At 41.3% G+C, this 15,593-nt stretch overlaps 2 protein-coding genes and 4 non-coding genes across 8 annotated transcripts; 1 reads left to right on the plus strand and 5 right to left on the minus strand.

Moving 5' to 3' along the window:
• Positions 1-185: 185 nt before the first annotated feature.
• Positions 186-5,379, minus strand: rps7 (ribosomal protein S7). Its single transcript, XM_063901752.1, has 7 exons — positions 5,254-5,379; positions 4,500-4,585; positions 3,927-3,998; positions 3,291-3,434; positions 2,150-2,214; positions 1,051-1,201; positions 186-297 (listed from the first exon to the last, which is right to left on the minus strand). Exons 2-7 carry the CDS (start codon positions 4,572-4,574, stop codon positions 220-222), a joined length of 585 nt encoding a protein of 194 aa, XP_063757822.1. The 5' UTR covers positions 4,575-4,585; positions 5,254-5,379; the 3' UTR covers positions 186-219.
• On the minus strand, positions 514-733 carry LOC134877389 (small nucleolar RNA SNORA73 family). The gene has a single exon (XR_010167564.1). It is a non-coding gene; the product is annotated as a small nucleolar RNA SNORA73 family (small nucleolar RNA).
• LOC134877390 (small nucleolar RNA SNORA73 family) lies at positions 1,528-1,747 on the minus strand. Its single transcript, XR_010167565.1, has one exon. It is a non-coding gene; the product is annotated as a small nucleolar RNA SNORA73 family (small nucleolar RNA).
• Positions 2,570-2,789, minus strand: LOC134877387 (small nucleolar RNA SNORA73 family). Its single transcript, XR_010167562.1, has one exon. It is a non-coding gene; the product is annotated as a small nucleolar RNA SNORA73 family (small nucleolar RNA).
• On the minus strand, positions 3,645-3,864 carry LOC134877388 (small nucleolar RNA SNORA73 family). Its single transcript, XR_010167563.1, has one exon. It is a non-coding gene; the product is annotated as a small nucleolar RNA SNORA73 family (small nucleolar RNA).
• Positions 5,380-5,525: 146 nt separating the features above from the next.
• rnaseh1 (ribonuclease H1) lies at positions 5,526-9,640 on the plus strand. 3 transcript variants are annotated; one of them, XM_063901748.1, is made up of 9 exons: positions 5,526-5,670; positions 6,038-6,139; positions 6,630-6,754; positions 6,960-7,169; positions 7,298-7,397; positions 7,508-7,562; positions 8,081-8,165; positions 8,279-8,403; positions 9,406-9,640. In XM_063901748.1, exons 2-9 carry the CDS (start codon positions 6,075-6,077, stop codon positions 9,499-9,501), a joined length of 861 nt encoding a protein of 286 aa, XP_063757818.1. In that variant the 5' UTR covers positions 5,526-5,670; positions 6,038-6,074; the 3' UTR covers positions 9,502-9,640. The 3 variants fall into 3 exon arrangements, with proteins under 3 accessions (XP_063757818.1, XP_063757817.1, XP_063757816.1); XM_063901747.1 differs by having other exon boundaries at positions 5,539-5,829; XM_063901746.1 differs by having other exon boundaries at positions 5,541-6,139.
• Positions 9,641-15,593: the final 5,953 nt, after the last annotated feature.

Genomic DNA, 15,593 nt, shown 5'->3' on the forward strand with positions numbered 1-15,593 from the left:
TAATTTACTTTCGGCACATCATGACATTATGCAACACCTAGCGCTCCAACACGTGATAGGCTAAGGGGTGGGACATCTATGGTTAAACACGACTGTGCACTGACATGTCAAACATCATGTACCTTTGAGTTTTCTGCAGTTACCTTTCTCTCCAACAAGTACAAAAACACAACCACCAACAACAGTGACAGTAAACAAATTTTATTTTGTCATCTGCATTTACAGCTGGAATTCGGGGAATTCGAACACGACATCTTTGCCAGTGAGTTTCTTGTAGACACCGGAGTACGTCTCCACCTGAAGGATGAAAACATTTACTTTAGATATCACTGATGTAAAAGAATAGACAAATAAATCAGACCCATTCCTCCCCAATATTCTCAGTGTGGAAATGCAGAAAAACATTTTGTATTTCTCATCTACATCCAACTCGATTTATACTCCAATAAATATTCAGTATATAATAAAGACACATCTACACTTCAGTTCTGACATTTTGAGATTCAAGGTAAAGTGTGTGCACTGCATGGTTTAGCCCCCCAGTAACGGCCCCAAAGGACTCTGGGAAGATGTAGGAATATGCAGGACGCCCGTCCTCACCGACCGGCGGCCGGGGAACAGAGCTTTGTCTCCGACATCGTGGAACGGGACTGTACGTCTCAGCTGAAAGCTACGCTCCCATACGCCACCAGGACAGAGCCAGGAGAGCAACCTCGCTGGATATCCATGTCGGGTTAACATCATTAAAACTATGATTCATTGGGTTTTGATATTCAGTTTTTAAACAATCACTGCCTTGGATGCTTTTCAGAAGCAAATAATGGCTTCAGGTTTCCAAAATACACAATCAGACTTAGATTCAGGTCTTTGGAAATGTTAAACTTTGGGGTTCTGGTTCCTCATGACAAATCAAGACGTTTAATCACATCCCTTTGACTGAATTTATCTGATGCTTTATTGACCAAAGGATTAATAAGGTAACCGATTAATTGAATCTGGTATCGTTTGCAACCCTAGCCTGAATGTACGGACGCATCTGCTTTGACTTACTTTGTGTTCCACGTTGTTCTGCTGAGCCTTGTCCAGGTGGACCTTGATGAGCCGGCTGCAGTCCTGCTTCACTCTGATCCTCTTACCAACGATCTCGCTGGGGAACACCAGGTCCTCCAAGATGGCGTCGTGGACCGCGGTCAGGGTGCGGCTGAGGGGGAACGAAGAAAAAACAAAAATAGGTTTAATAGCCAAACACCCAGCAGAACACAAACCATGAAGACATGACCTCTGGATTTAGGAACGGTGTCATTCATCTGCATTTTCAATCCTTCGAAATCTTAAAAATAACTGGCAGATTTAATAAACATAAGTGACTAAATAAGTCGAACTTACAGTAACATGTTAGTAATTTGACATTAACTAGTGTCACAATGAGCATATGTCCAATATTAAAAGCAGAAATGTAGACTTTGTACACAAACAACACAAATGCATTTAGATTCTCTTTCTAAGTCACAATGAATCTTGTACAAACAGTGTGCACTGCATGGTTTAGCCCCCCAGTAACGGCCCCAAAGGACTCTGGGAAGATGTAGGAATATGCAGGACGCCCGTCCTCACCGACTGGCGGCCGGGGAACAGAGCTTTGTCTCCGACATCGTGGAACGGGACTGTACGTCTCAGCTGAAAGCTACGCTCCCATACGCCACCAGGACAGAGCCAGGAGAGCAACCTCGCTGGATATCCATGTCGGGTTAACATCATTAAAACTCAAGCAAATCTGACTCCAGAGACTTCATCTGAATTACTCTTTAGTTGTAATGTCGTAGACAAAATCTTAAGGACTTTGAGTACACAATAAAACCATTAGATCCAGTGAATTATGGCATAAAAATAGCTTAAATTATCAAGTTTATTACCATTTTGTATTCTGATGGACGGAAACAATTACCTAATGATACAACTAGATATGAACGGCAAATAAAGCAACTAGTTTTCATTTTAACAATAGTTACGGTGATATTTGTGTCAGACAGTAGACCAGAAACCAGTGGTATAAAGGAGAATACCAATGTTTCCTGGAGAATCACAGAATAAAACGTTCCCATGCTCTGAGTAAATCTCAGCTGCTGTTTCATTATGATGGTCGCCTCACCTCCTGGGACGCTTCTGCTTATTCTTTGTGCGGCTTTTCCTGGTGGGTTTGGGCAGAATTCTCCTCTGAAAGTCAACAACAGCGTCATTAATCTCCACTCAATATTCACACATTTGAACAGCTTCAAATTCAAGAACAAATCAACTTCATTATCCACATGCATCGGGGTCAGACTGATATCTGGGCTCAGTATTGGATATAACCTGCTGATAGTCTTTTTCCTCCTAGCTTTACTCGACAGCTTCAGTGTGGAAAACGTGCTTCTTTCTGCATTAAACAAAACATTTCAATAGAAAATGTCAACACTTATAGATGAAGGTTTGAAGACAACAACGTCACCGTTTTCTTTTATGAAAATTGTCTAATTTCCAGCAACTCACTTCAAATTAAAAAGCCCACATCAGTCGAACCCTGACAAACTATTGTGCACTGCATGGTTTAGCCCCCCAGTAAAGGCCCCAAAGGACTCTGGGAAGATGTAGGAATATGCAGGACGCCCGTCCTCACCGACCGGCGGCCGGGGAACAGAGCTTTGTCTCCGACATTGTGGAACGGGACTGTACGTCTCAGCTGAAAGCTACGCTCCCATACGCCACCAGGACAGAGCCAGGAGAGCAACCTCGCTGGATATCCATGTCGGGTTAACAGTCAACACACATTACACTCATTCAACATCATATTCATTTATCTCTATTGTACCAGGCTGTGGAAGAGGTCTTTTTTGGACAGCTGCATGAGGTGAAAGCCACGCCTCATGTTGTGACATTACATCTAGAATCGTTGAGGACGTTTTTGCATCATATAAAGGTAAGGGATTATGTAGCTAATTTTAGATTATGACACTCGGCATAAACACCATGAAGTCAATATCAGTGCCAGTAAAATTTTACAACATGCATATAAGAAATGCAATATTGTAGTAAATGAAACCATTCCATTATAAAAACATGTCAATTAGTTTCAATTATGAATTATTAGCTGGTTATACTCCATTTCTTCAGCTAAACTTGAGGAAGTTCTGTCGCCTTTAATAAGTCCATAAAAACACATGCTGAACAGGGAAGCCCTCCCCCATAACCCTACAGTATGTATCCATCCATCCACGAGGATAAACTCCGGCACACATCTTCCTCCTGCTCACCTGTGCAATGAAGACAACGTGCTTCCCGCTGAATTTCTTCTCCAGCTCCCTCACAAGACGCACCTGAATCTTCTGGAAAGACTTCAGCTGAGGAACGGGAACGAAGATGATTATGGCTTTCCTGCTGCCACCAACCTCGATTTCCTAGAGGCAAAAACAAACAGACTTAATGACAGGAGAACACAGATTAATGCCAGCACAGTTACAACACAAGCATTAATGAAGCCCTTAAATAAAATAAGGAGCTCTGAATGTAATGTCTTGGAAAGCATCTGGCATCTTCAGCAATAAATACAATAGACTAGATTTTGCAATTACATTCTCTTTTGTAAGTCACAATGAATCTTGTACAAACAATGTGCACTGCATGGTTTAGCCCCCCAGTAACAGCCCCAAAGGACTCTGGGAAGATGTAGGAATATGCAGGACGCCCGTCCTCACCGACCAGCGGCCGGGGAACAGAGCTTTGTCTCCGACATCGTGGAACGGGACTGTACGTCTCAGCTGAAAGCTACGCTCCCATACGCCACCAGGACAGAGCCAGGAGAGCAACCTCGCTGGATATCCATGTCGGGTTGTTATGTACAAATATTATAATGTAGAACTAAGAGGATGAGTATAGGAGTGTCGCCCTACCTTTGCTGCAGTGATGTTCAGCTCTCTCAGCTGAGCCTTGAGGTCGGAGTTCATCTCCAGCTCGAGCAGAGCCTGCAGGGAGAGACAAGACAAATAAGCACCTTTGGTTCTGTGTAAATGCTCCCTGACACATGAACAAGCACAGCCAATATCTGGACATATTCTGTCAGATTCTATACAGTTCAGATTTCTGTTTACATGCAAGGAATAACCTGACTTCTGATCTTAAATACTGAAGTGATTTTCTGTGCCTAACACTTATTTTTATAAGAAAATGCACACATATTCCCTCTGGCAACCAATTCTGAACCACATTTACTAATTCAAAACTCCATATTCTGTGTCTAAAACAATGTTTTATTACACTATTCTAGATTAAGCAGCAGCAGCCATGAGGTGACAAGTGTTCCAGTGGACACTGAAAACATCTGAACTGGATTTAAGCTTCTACAGCATTTCGAAAAATGTCAGGATTCTGAAAGCACCAATAACAATGAGCATTTCCACATGGGTAGCCCCACACCCACCATGCAGCAAACAAACACGATTTAATGTGAAACCTGGTCTTCTTACCTGGGAGATCCCAGACTCGAACTCGTCTGGCTTTTCGCCATTAGGCTTCACTATTTTAGCGCTGGTACTGAACATGGCCTTTGTGTCTGTGGGGGTAAACAAAACATGTTGGGTTAAATAAGCATCCTAAAACCTGACTTGGAATCGTGGTGGAGCTCTATCAAACTAGCATGCATTTAGGCTAGGCTATGAAACAACGTACTGCTAAATGGGTACAGCAGGCTCAAGTCAAAACCAGAGCCGGTATTAGAACTAAATTATGATACTTTCAAGATTAACCCAAGACAAATCATACAGCAACAGAGATAGACTTTTAGTTTTACAAACAAACAGCATGTTAACACAAGCTAGGGCAGAGGGAGTGTTGCTAGCATGATTTAACTGCCTTTACCGCTGAAACTACTGAGCTGTGCAGTTTAACGTCACAAACAGAAGTTAGTAGTCTTAATTCACACAGCTCTACACATACAGAGCTTTGAATATTGAGTCTACCAAGTTTCCCAGTAAAACGTTCCTTCATTCTGAACACATGCACGGCCTGCTAAGCTAACTACTACCCAAGAACCCCAGCAAACAGAGCTCCTCTACTACGCTTCATTCTGTCATATAAAACAGCCATCCGCCACCCTGAAACACACAATCTAACGTATCCGAGCCTTAAGGTGCATTAGAGTGTGTTTACACGAAAATTAAACAACACTAAAGCACATTTTAGGATAGAATAGCCAGTCCTGTGAAAAGTGGCACGACTAACCTCTGTCAACGACGGCCAAGGAAGAGGCCGGAACATCGCGAGAGTTGCATTAATTCAATCCGGGCGGCGCATTTAGCCATCGCGAGAATTGACGCAGACCACGTTTCCAGGGCTGAGAGAACATCGCGAGAGTTTGTGTTTTTCTATTCTTCAACTTTATTGAACAAATCAGAAAAAGCCATCGCGACAGTTGACAAAGACCATGCACCCAGTGATAATAAAACATCGCGAGAGTTATTTAACAAACGTTTCATCTTAAAACATGAAACTGTATTTTTATTTTATTTATTCTTAAAGCTACCCCTGATGTAAAATAAATTGTATACGAAAATGATGTTCATATAGGTTCTTGAATAAAAACATTAAAATGGGAATAAAAACACCATTGAGAAAACACCAAAACATCGCGAGAGTTTGGTGAGAAAACGGACTGTCAAGCTTTCTTAACATTACTTTTTACTTTCCGTTTTTTGTTGCTTTACTTCGGACTTTCACGTCTACAGCAGCGGTTAAGCTATCATCAAATTCAGTGAAAATACTTTGTTAGAGTCTGTGGGTGTTTTTGCGGGAATAAGAGTAAGCAAAGCTAATAACCTTATTATTAGCTGGTTTTAGCATCCTTCTCTGGCTGTGGAAGTACACTTTCCTGCACATTTCTTGTTTGTTTTTTAAGCCAAACACACAGGGACCAGTCATATTTGTCTATATTTGATCGTGTTATGCGTTAAAGACACCATGATAGCCGGCTCAGCTGCATTATGTTCAGACTGACTGGTGTTTTCAGAGCAGTACGCAGGACGGTCTGCAGTGGCGTCGACGACATGGCGAAGGGCAGGTTTTTCTACGCTGTGAAGAAAGGCTTTAAACCAGGAGTCTACAGCACATGGTGAGACTGTATTACTGTCAGAACATACTGTGTGTTCAGCAGGAAATAACTGTCGTTGGTCCTGCACTGTGGGAGAGGATGTACACACCAAACTCCACTCAGAAACCTGGTGATTTCATGTGTTTGTGATCTTCTAATGAACAACACACCTGCTGAAAAGGTCATTTAAAGGGAATTTAAGTCGTTGTTCAATTTGGCAAAGAAACAATACAAGTTAAGGCAGTATATAGTTGTTTACAGACATATATTCTGAACAGTATCTAAGAATACACACTATGAAATATACAGATTAAATTAAAATACTCTCTAATAATCTACTAAAGGGACAGACATATTAAAAAATGGTGCACTATATACATTAATACGAATGGTGCAATGGTGGTAAACCATATCTAATTATTAGTAATTTACCAAAAACATACGCAGGATCAATGCTCAGATTTCTGGATCTTTTTGCTCATAATTTGTTTGATTTTTAACTGTTATTTAGGGATGAATGTAAGAACCAGGTGGACAAATTCCCGGCCTCCTCCTTCAAGAAGTTTGCCTCAGAGAAAGACGCCTGGTCGTTCTTCAGAGGAGTTGACCCTACTCCCCCTTCAGCGGTGAAGAAAGGTATTTATGAAGCCTGTTTTTACTTCCAACAATCTTCCCCCAGCGCAGTTTATGAGCAGACATGAGATAAAGTCATGCAGGACCTCCATGCATAGTGTACGGTTCAGGATCAGGGTTGAATAATTCCCTATAATCACTAAAACAAGTGGATTTGAAAGGACAGTTTGCAAGTTGTTCTCCTCACGGTTTGTGTTATTGCTTCCAGTATCTCAGAGCGTGGAGTCGGCCGTCGCTCTGCTTCCTCAAAGACGTCCGGAGGCCCTGCAGTACATCCCTCTCGGTAAGAAGAGATGTCACTCGGATGAGGCCGCACAGACACCTCCCAAACGAGTCAAAGCGTCAGGAAGCTTGTCTTCAGAAAGCTTGTCTTCAGAAAGCTCGTCTTCAGGAAGCTCAGACGGATTCACTTACATGGGTAATCACCTCTAGAATGAGAAACATACGTATGTCCTCTATAAATGTGCCATTTTACACACGCTCTGCTCTGTAAGAGTTCAAACTGAATGAACCCTGAACCCCACACTCTGTTCTACCGTCATGCAGGTGATGCTGTGGTGGTTTACACTGACGGCGGCTGCACGGGAAACGGACAGAAAGGAGCAAAAGCCGGCATCGGGGTGTACTGGGGCCCCAACCACCCACTGTGAGGAAAAAAAACACACACACACACACACACACACACACACACATGTTGAACCACATTGAATCTACATTCTAGCTTATTTGAAATCACTTATTCCTGCTCTTCTGCAGAAATGTCGCAGACCCTCTGGAGGGAAGACAAACCAACCAGCGGGCAGAAATACAGGTGAGCACTTTCTCTGCAGACACCTTTGTACTTAACACTTTTTAGATCTTGGTAACTTATTTTACCCAGAAGAAGGATTTAAGTCACAGCTTGCTGGATCTTCATTGTAGTTTCTCAATTCACAGCTATGGCTTTAAAATGTCTTGTTTTGTCAGTCCAAATCCCAAAGATATTTACTTTAACATGATAAAACAACAGGGATCAGCAGGACATCTCCATATATAAGGACGAAAACTACTTTGTGGGACAATTGTGTGTAGAAAAGTACTTCAATCTAAATAGTTTTGGATTGTTTTATAATAATAATATTTAACTTTATAGACATCTTAAGTTAGCTGAGAAACTAGCTGAGCATTCGTTAGCGGTTAGCTTGTAGCCTCTCACTGTTGAAATACTGATTCTCAACGTGAGAGGTCGGACCTATTGGATGTATTTAGTTGTTGTGGATAAAACAGTGTGTTAACTGTTGTAATCTGTATAATAACCGTGTGTGTGTGTGTGTGTGTGTGTGTGAACAGGCAGCCTGCAAAGCGCTAGAGCTAGCCAAAGAGCACAACATAAAGAAGTTGGTCCTCTACACCGACAGCATGTTCACCATCAACGGTGAGTCACAACATCAGGCTTTGTGATTAACGAACCTGACATTTTACATATAGTAGACCTCCGAGGTGTGTGTTTGTGTGTGTGTGAAACCCGGTGTGTTTGTTCTGCTGCAGGAGTGACCAGCTGGGTGAAGACCTGGAAGCTGAACGGCTGGCGGCTGAAGTCCGGAGGTCAGATCACAAACAAAGACGACTTTAAGAAGCTGGACAAGCTGAATGCAGAGGTGGACGTGGTCTGGGTAAATATCCGTCTGCGCTTTTAGCTTTCCTGCGTAGACTTCAATTAATATAATCCAGAAACACTGAAGAGTCCAAGCTAAGGAGCTGATATAAAATGAAAATGATCACATTTCTAACTTTTTCTCTAAGTTGATGATTTAGAGAGGGTTAACTTCTCCTAATAAGAAGTCAAATCTATATATTCTCCTTTCCCAAAGCTCATTATATTACACTTCTATATTTACTTTCAGACCAAAGATCGTTCAACATCTTTCAATCTTGCTAACCAACCTTTTATTTTATCTTGTTTTCTGCTCTTGTTTCTCATATTGGACCTGAAGACAGAATACAAATAAATATAACACCAATAAGTACATTTAACAGACCAGCACTGTCAAAGGGATTTAACATTTTCCCATGAGAAAATGTTCTTTTTCCTTGTTGCTTTTATGTATTTTAGCCTGTAAAGTCTTTTTGATTACCCTTAAAAAGCAGTAATGGCTTTCAAATGTACTATTTGGTCATTTAAAATCCAGCAGATAGTCCCTTTTACATGATAAACATAAATAAAAGCAGGACATGTTATGATATATACGGCTAAAAACAGCTTTTTGCATGAAAATCACATTAATTAATATAGTTAGTAGTTTTTCTGTTAATTTGACTTATCTTTGCAGCTCTATTTCAGCTCGAGTTGTTTGAATCGTTAAGGCTTCACAATTATTGATCCAGGTTAGGTCGGATGTAAGGTGTTTATTACTTAATATGGTTTGTGACAAGACTGTGACGTTACCCATGTGAGGATGATAATAAAAAGGTACCAAATCCATGACGTTTAGACTTCAGGGAATCACATTTGTTAATTTTTTGTTGCTTTCAGGAAAATCTGAGTTTATGTGGAACAATAACACAGTTTAAGAAGTCATAAATCAGTCCGAACCCGAAGCTCCAGCTGAGGTTTTCCCATAAAAAGCCTTTTCAGGTCAGAAAAATGAATGTGTTTTCCCCTCTTCTTCCTCCAGTTGCATGTCCCGGGTCACTCCGGCTTCAGGGGAAACGAGGAGGCCGACCGACTGTCGAGGGAAGGCGCGCTGAAGCCTCTACCGAAGCAGCGGTAGCTCAAAGAAAGAGACTCTTATTTTGAAGGGATTCGCTGCAGGACAGTTTGGTCAGTTTCTCTCCGAGGACGTTTTTCTGTTAAATATGGATTTTAATTATTATTCTTTTGCTCTGAATAAAGTTGATGCTTCATCAGAATGTTTATATTGTGATGCATCACGAAAGTAAATGTGAGATATTTGGGCTAATGAAAGAACCAAACTCAACTAAATAACAGGTCAATTTTGTTTTAGTGCAGATATTTTACCTTCAACCTTTTACCTACCTTCAAATAGAAACATCAATGATGAGACTCAAGAACGCAGATGATCGGCTGGGGAATAGAGTAGGAAAGCTCTGTTCTCAGTCTGGCTGTAATACAGTACACTTTCCACCAGGGAGAGCTCCAGTTCAGTAATAGCGCATAGAATCAAATGACTGGGTTTATTTTAGGACACACACACACACACACACACACTATACAGTATGCTTTATCCTCTTATAACTTCCCTACTATAGTTAATCTAAAATAAAGGTAAATTAATAATGACATTTACTTACTTAGATGGAGATTAAATAGATTTACTACTTTGTTCCACCTTTCATACAAAAATGCAGTCAAAATGGTGCTTCAAGTTAAAACACGTAAAGAAAATAGACATTAAATGACACAATTTTGAGTTTTAAAGTAAGAAAATGTTGAAAGTGAACCAAATTTAGCACCAAGGATAAAAATGAATGTAAAAACTGTTGTTCAAATCTTTAAGAAAATGCTATTTTTAGCATCATCTCGTCTTTATCGAGGACGGGACTTCAACAGTTTAGCGGCATAAAATCAAAAGGCACTCACTGGTCATTTAATGGGAGGAATAAGGAACATTTAGAGTGAAAATAAAGGCGGTTTGATTGTATATTTAGCTCAGATGCAGGAGAGAAGATGCTACACATATTTGTGATATTTTAGTAGACTGAACATTTCAACACTTTGTTCAACAGGAAAAGGAATATATAATATAACATATAAAAAACGGATATCAATCATGCTGAGATACAGCGGAGAGAAACTGAGTTTGGAGAAGTTGAGGAGAGATCCTCAGGGGACTAAAAAGGCCAACGGGGACTTAAAGAACATCCCCAGTCTGTTAAAGTTTCTGCTTGATATCGATTTGTTTTCACACCACACAACAAGCTCCGACATGTCTCCTTATAAAGACTTTTTTTTACCACCAGCTTGTTAGCGAACAGTTTCAGGCATCGAGCAAAATAACATTTAGAGCATGTTTGTGTGTCATTTATTTAACCCCTTTAGTTGCTAGGCAGATTAGGATTACTGATAGTACATATGATCTCCCTTAAATCAGACTGTAGTTCACCTGCAGTAAATCCAGCAGCTACCCTGCAGTATACAAAGCCATTCAAACTAGCTGCACCTTTACCAGCTCTGAGAACACTTTAATGATCAATCATTATAAAACATATCAGAGATATTATTCTGAAATGGACCAATCAGACAATGACTACTTTTACTGTCGCTACTTTAAGTACATTTAGAGGAGAGTACTTTCTACTTTCACTGGAGGAACATTTAGAATACTTTTACTGTGACAGAGTATTCCTACACTCTGGTACTTCTACTTTACTCAAGTACAAGACCTGAGTACTTCAACTTTACTCAAGTACAAGACCTGAGTACTTCTACTTTACTCAAGTACAAGATCTGAGTACTTCTACTTTACTCAAGTACAAGATCTGAGTACTTCTACTTTACTCAAGTACAAGATCTGAGTACTTCTACTTTACTCAAGTACAAGACCTGAGTACTTCTACTTTACTCAAGTACAAGACCTGAGTACTTCTACTTTACTCAAGTACAAGATCTGAGTACTTCTACTTTACTGTGACAGAGTATTCCTACACTCTGGAACTTCTACTTTACTCAAGTACAAGACCTGAGTACTTCTACTTTACTCAAGTACAAGACCTGAGTACTTCTACTTTACTCAAGAACAAGATCTGAGTACTTCTACTTTACTCAAGTACAAGATCTGAGTACTTCTACTTTACTCAAGTACAAGATCTGAGTACTTCTACTTTAATCAATTACAAGATCTGAGTACTTGTACTTTACTCAAGTACAAGATCTGAGTATTTCTACTTTACTCAAGTACAAGATCTGAGTACTTGTACTTTACTCGCGCACCAGATCTGAGTACTTCCCCCACCTCGGCTGTTATACAAAGTATTCGTGATGTGTTACTCACAAATACAGGCCTTCAGAATCTCAGTGATTGTTGTAGTTCTCTTCTAACAGATTAAAGAGTTATCTTTTCTTATAAATTCACAATTTGAATCTCAGAGAATATCCACTTTTTCATTGTAAATTCCCTGAAAATGATCCCCCTCCCCTGACTGCGTAATTATAACGCTTCAGTGGATTTCATGTTCCCGGCTTCCAGCTCATGTCCTTAACTTGAAATACTTCTCAGAGCCGGAATAATAATCAGTAATGGAGTATTTTTACTCATCTTCCACCTGTGCTCCTCGTCTGCTTCCCTCCAGCAGACCTTCTGTTCATGTTCCTAAAACATGATCAGCTTTGTTTCCACTGATGGAAACAGAGAGAAAGTAGAATTAAAGTGTCCTTCCTCCTCCTCCTCCTCCTCCTCCTCCTCCTCCCCTCCTCCTCCTCCTCCTGCGGCCGGTCGATTGGTCGGTGTGGATGTTGGAAGCGTCAGGACGGAGGGTTCCTCGCTCTGACCTTGACTGCTGCCTCGCGGCGAGCGCTGGGCGCCACGACCCCGCTGGAGGCAGCGCAGTCTGAGAGAAAGAGCTTCCTCTCGGAGGTCAAAGGTCGCCCTGCAGCGTCTTCACCTCCTCGCTGGCTGAGCCTCGTTAACACTCCTCCTCCTCAGCGAAAAACACACATCTTCTCCTCCTCAGACTGCGCTCTGGCATGGGTCCACCGCTGCCCCGCTGCAGGGGAGGAAGACCGAGCAAAGAAACTTAACAAACCAGACATGAGAAACATCCGGCTCCTCTTCACATGGAGGCTTCGTCAATTTTTAGACGCACAGTGTCTGAACTAAACCTGCGTGTTCTGCCGGGGTTAAAAAGAAACTCTGACACCGCAGACCGTCTGACACGGAGCGTAGGATGTTTGAGATCATGGGAAGGAAGGAAAACTTCATCAGCTTGTTCAGAAGTCCTTAAGTCCAACTTTATTATCCAAGTCATGCTCATGTTTGGCCCTTGAGGTCACAGGTAAAGTCTGAGTCACTTTGGTTATGCCTGAGTCGTCAGGTCATATCTGTGTGCGAGGTCAGATGCCAGGGTCACTGAGTTTAAGAGAAACCTAAACCGGACATTAGAAACATCCCACAGTGTCTGAAGTAAACCTGCCGGGGTTAAATACTCTCTGACACCGCAGTGCGTTTGACACCGAGCGGAGGATTGTTGAGATGATGGGAAGGAAAACTTCAGCAGCTTGTTGACAAGTCTTTAAGTCCAAGTCGACTCTGAAAGGTAAAGTCACTTTGGTCATGCCAGAGTCGCTGAGCTCATGTCTGTTTCTGAGGTCAGATGCCAGGGTCTGGAAGTCCTCGTCCTGGAGAGAGTTTTACTCCTGCTGCTGCAGTGATGTTCAGGATATCACCGCTGGGGTTAAAGGTAAAACAGAGCTTGTCAAAGTCACTGAGGTCACGCCTGAGTCTTTAACTAGGAGTATATGACTTTAAAGACTGCAGAAATATTCACTTTGCACAGGTCCAGTGTAACTTTCATAACGAACAGGAATGCTTAATTGCGTATTTATTTTGTATTATTAAAACACATTTAAAATATGCCTGCACTTCCTCATTGCCTCACAGTCTGACATATTTACATAAAGGGGGCGTGGCTACACGGGACTCAGAGTGTGCATTTGGGTGGAGTCACATGACAGCAATCATATGACTGGACCTAAGTGAAGATGGAGCCCTTAACTTTGTGTAAATATTTTTGAAATGTTTTTTACCTGATTGTTTATTAAGGTGGTATTTTTTGCTCCTTTCCTTTAAAAATCTTATTCTTCTTTCTGTGTTTTTGTATCCCCCTTTTATAGCAGGGCAAATACTTGTTTCTGACTGAAAGTGTTCAATGTATTCCTGACTTCAAAGACCAATTGTCTCAGTGTTTTGTGGCTGCAGCTGTTGGCCAATCGGGTCAGTGAACGCACCACGGGCCTCACTCTGATGATGCCTGATCAATACTTTCATTATGCCCACTGATCGGTGTACCAGCGTTTTATCAGCTTGGCAGGTTCCCATCATCGGGGGCTTCATTATCTCGTCTCCCCGCTGATTTGCATCGTGGACAGAAACGTATGAATCCATTTGTGCCCTCGTGCAGAGTTTGCTCACGCTCTGAATCCCTGCAGCCAACTTGGAAATTATGACGCCTACTCTGATTAAGTAAAAAGAAAATACTGGCATGAAAGTAAGAGTCATTATGTAAATATATCGAGCTTATTGACTATTCATAGGGTCTGCCTGCAAACAAGGGGCTGTTTCCAGCGTGGTGTCAGGTTCCTTTTCTACCTGAACAGCTTTAATTCATCAAAAATGATGAATTAAATTACAACGTGAAACATGTCATTAAAAACATGGCAGACCAAATTTAAAGAGTCCTCTCCTGCTGATGTTCAGGTGTATATCAGTATGTAGAGTCTCTACTTTAAAGAGTCCCCTCCTGCTGATGTTCAGGTGTATATCAGTATGTAGAGTCTCTACTTTAAAGAGTCCTCTCCTGCTGATGTTCAGGTGTATATCAGTATGTAGAGTCTCTACTTTAAAGAGTCCTCTCCTGCTGATGTTCAGGTGTATATCAGTATGTAGTGTCTCTACTTTAAAGAGTTCTCTCCTGCTGATGTTCAGATGTATATCAGTATGTAGTGTCTCTACTTTAAAGAGTCCTCTCCTGCTGATGTTCAGGTGTATATCAGTATGTAGAGTCTCTACTTTAAAGAGTCCTCTCCTGCTGATGTTCAGGTGTATATCAGTATGTAGAGTCTCTACTTTAAAGAGTCCTCTCCTGCTGATGTTCAGGTGTATATCAGTATGTAGTGTCTCTACTTTAAAGAGTCCTCTCCTGCTGATGTTCAGGTGTATATCAGTATGTAGAGTCTCTACTTTAAAGAGTCCTCTCCTGCTGATGTTCAGGTGTATATCAGTATGTAGCGTCTCTACTTTAAAGAGTCCTCTCCTGCTGATGTTCAGGTGTATATCAGTATGTAGAGTCTCTACTTTAAAGAGTCCTCTCCTGCTGATGTTCAGGTGTATATCAGTATGTAGTGTCTCTACTTTAAAGAGTCCTCTCCTGATGATGTTCAGGTGTATATCAGTATGTAGAGTCTCTACTTTAAAGAGTCCTCTCCTGCTGATGTTCAGGTGTATATCAGTATGTAGAGTCTCTACTTTAAAGAGTCCTCTCCTGCTGATGTTCAGGTGTATATCAGTATGTAGAGTCTCTACTTTAAAGAGTCCTCTCCTGCTGATGTTCAGGTGTATATCAGTATGTAGAGTCTCTACTTTAAAGAGTCCTCTCCTGCTGATGTTCAGGTGTATATCAGTATGTAGAGTCTCTACTTTAAAGAGTCCTCTCCTGCTGATGTTCAGGTGTATATCAGTATGTAGAGTCTCTACTTTAAAGAGTCCTCTCCTGCTGATGTTCAGGTATATATCAGTATGTAGAGTCTCTACTTTAAAGAGTCCTCTCCTGCTGATGTTCAGGTGTATATCAGTATGTAGTGTCTCTACTTTAAAGAGTCCTCTCCTGCTGATGTTCAGGTGTATATCAGTATGTAGCGTCTCTACTTTAAAGAGTCCTCTCCTGCTGATGTTCAGGTGTATATCAGTATGTAGAGTCTCTACTTTAAAGAGTCCTCTCCTGCTGATGTTCAGGTATATATCAGTATGTAGTGTCTCTACTTTAAAGAGTCCTCTCCTGCTGATGTTCAGGTGTATATCAGTATGTAGCGTCTCTACTTTAAAGAGTCCTCTCCTGCTGATGTTCAGGTGTATATCAGTATGTAGAGTCTCTACTTTAAAGAGTCCTCTCCTGCTGATGTTCAGGTGTA

This window comes from Eleginops maclovinus, chromosome 15, assembly GCF_036324505.1.
Source record: "Eleginops maclovinus isolate JMC-PN-2008 ecotype Puerto Natales chromosome 15, JC_Emac_rtc_rv5, whole genome shotgun sequence".
In the NCBI taxonomy this organism is placed as follows: domain Eukaryota; kingdom Metazoa; phylum Chordata; class Actinopteri; order Perciformes; family Eleginopidae; genus Eleginops; species Eleginops maclovinus.

Excerpts from the sequence above, each read along its gene's own strand:
- rps7 (XM_063901752.1), bottom strand. The coding sequence starts at position 4,574 with ATGTTCAGTACCAGCGCTAAAATAGTGAAGCCTAATGGCGAAAAGCCA. Across the intron at positions 2,215-3,290 it reads ACGTTGTCTTCATTGCACAG|AGGAGAATTCTGCCCAAACC; the intron begins GTGAGCAGGAGG and ends GTTGACTTTCAG. Across the intron at positions 298-1,050 it reads AGAACAACGTGGAACACAAA|GTGGAGACGTACTCCGGTGT; the intron begins GTAAGTCAAAGC and ends TTCATCCTTCAG.
- rnaseh1 (XM_063901746.1), top strand. The coding sequence starts at position 6,012 with ATGTTCAGACTGACTGGTGTTTTCAGAGCAGTACGCAGGACGGTCTGC. Across the intron at positions 7,398-7,507 it reads TGGGGCCCCAACCACCCACT|AAATGTCGCAGACCCTCTGG; the intron begins GTGAGGAAAAAA and ends GCTCTTCTGCAG. Across the intron at positions 8,404-9,405 it reads CAGAGGTGGACGTGGTCTGG|TTGCATGTCCCGGGTCACTC; the intron begins GTAAATATCCGT and ends TTCTTCCTCCAG.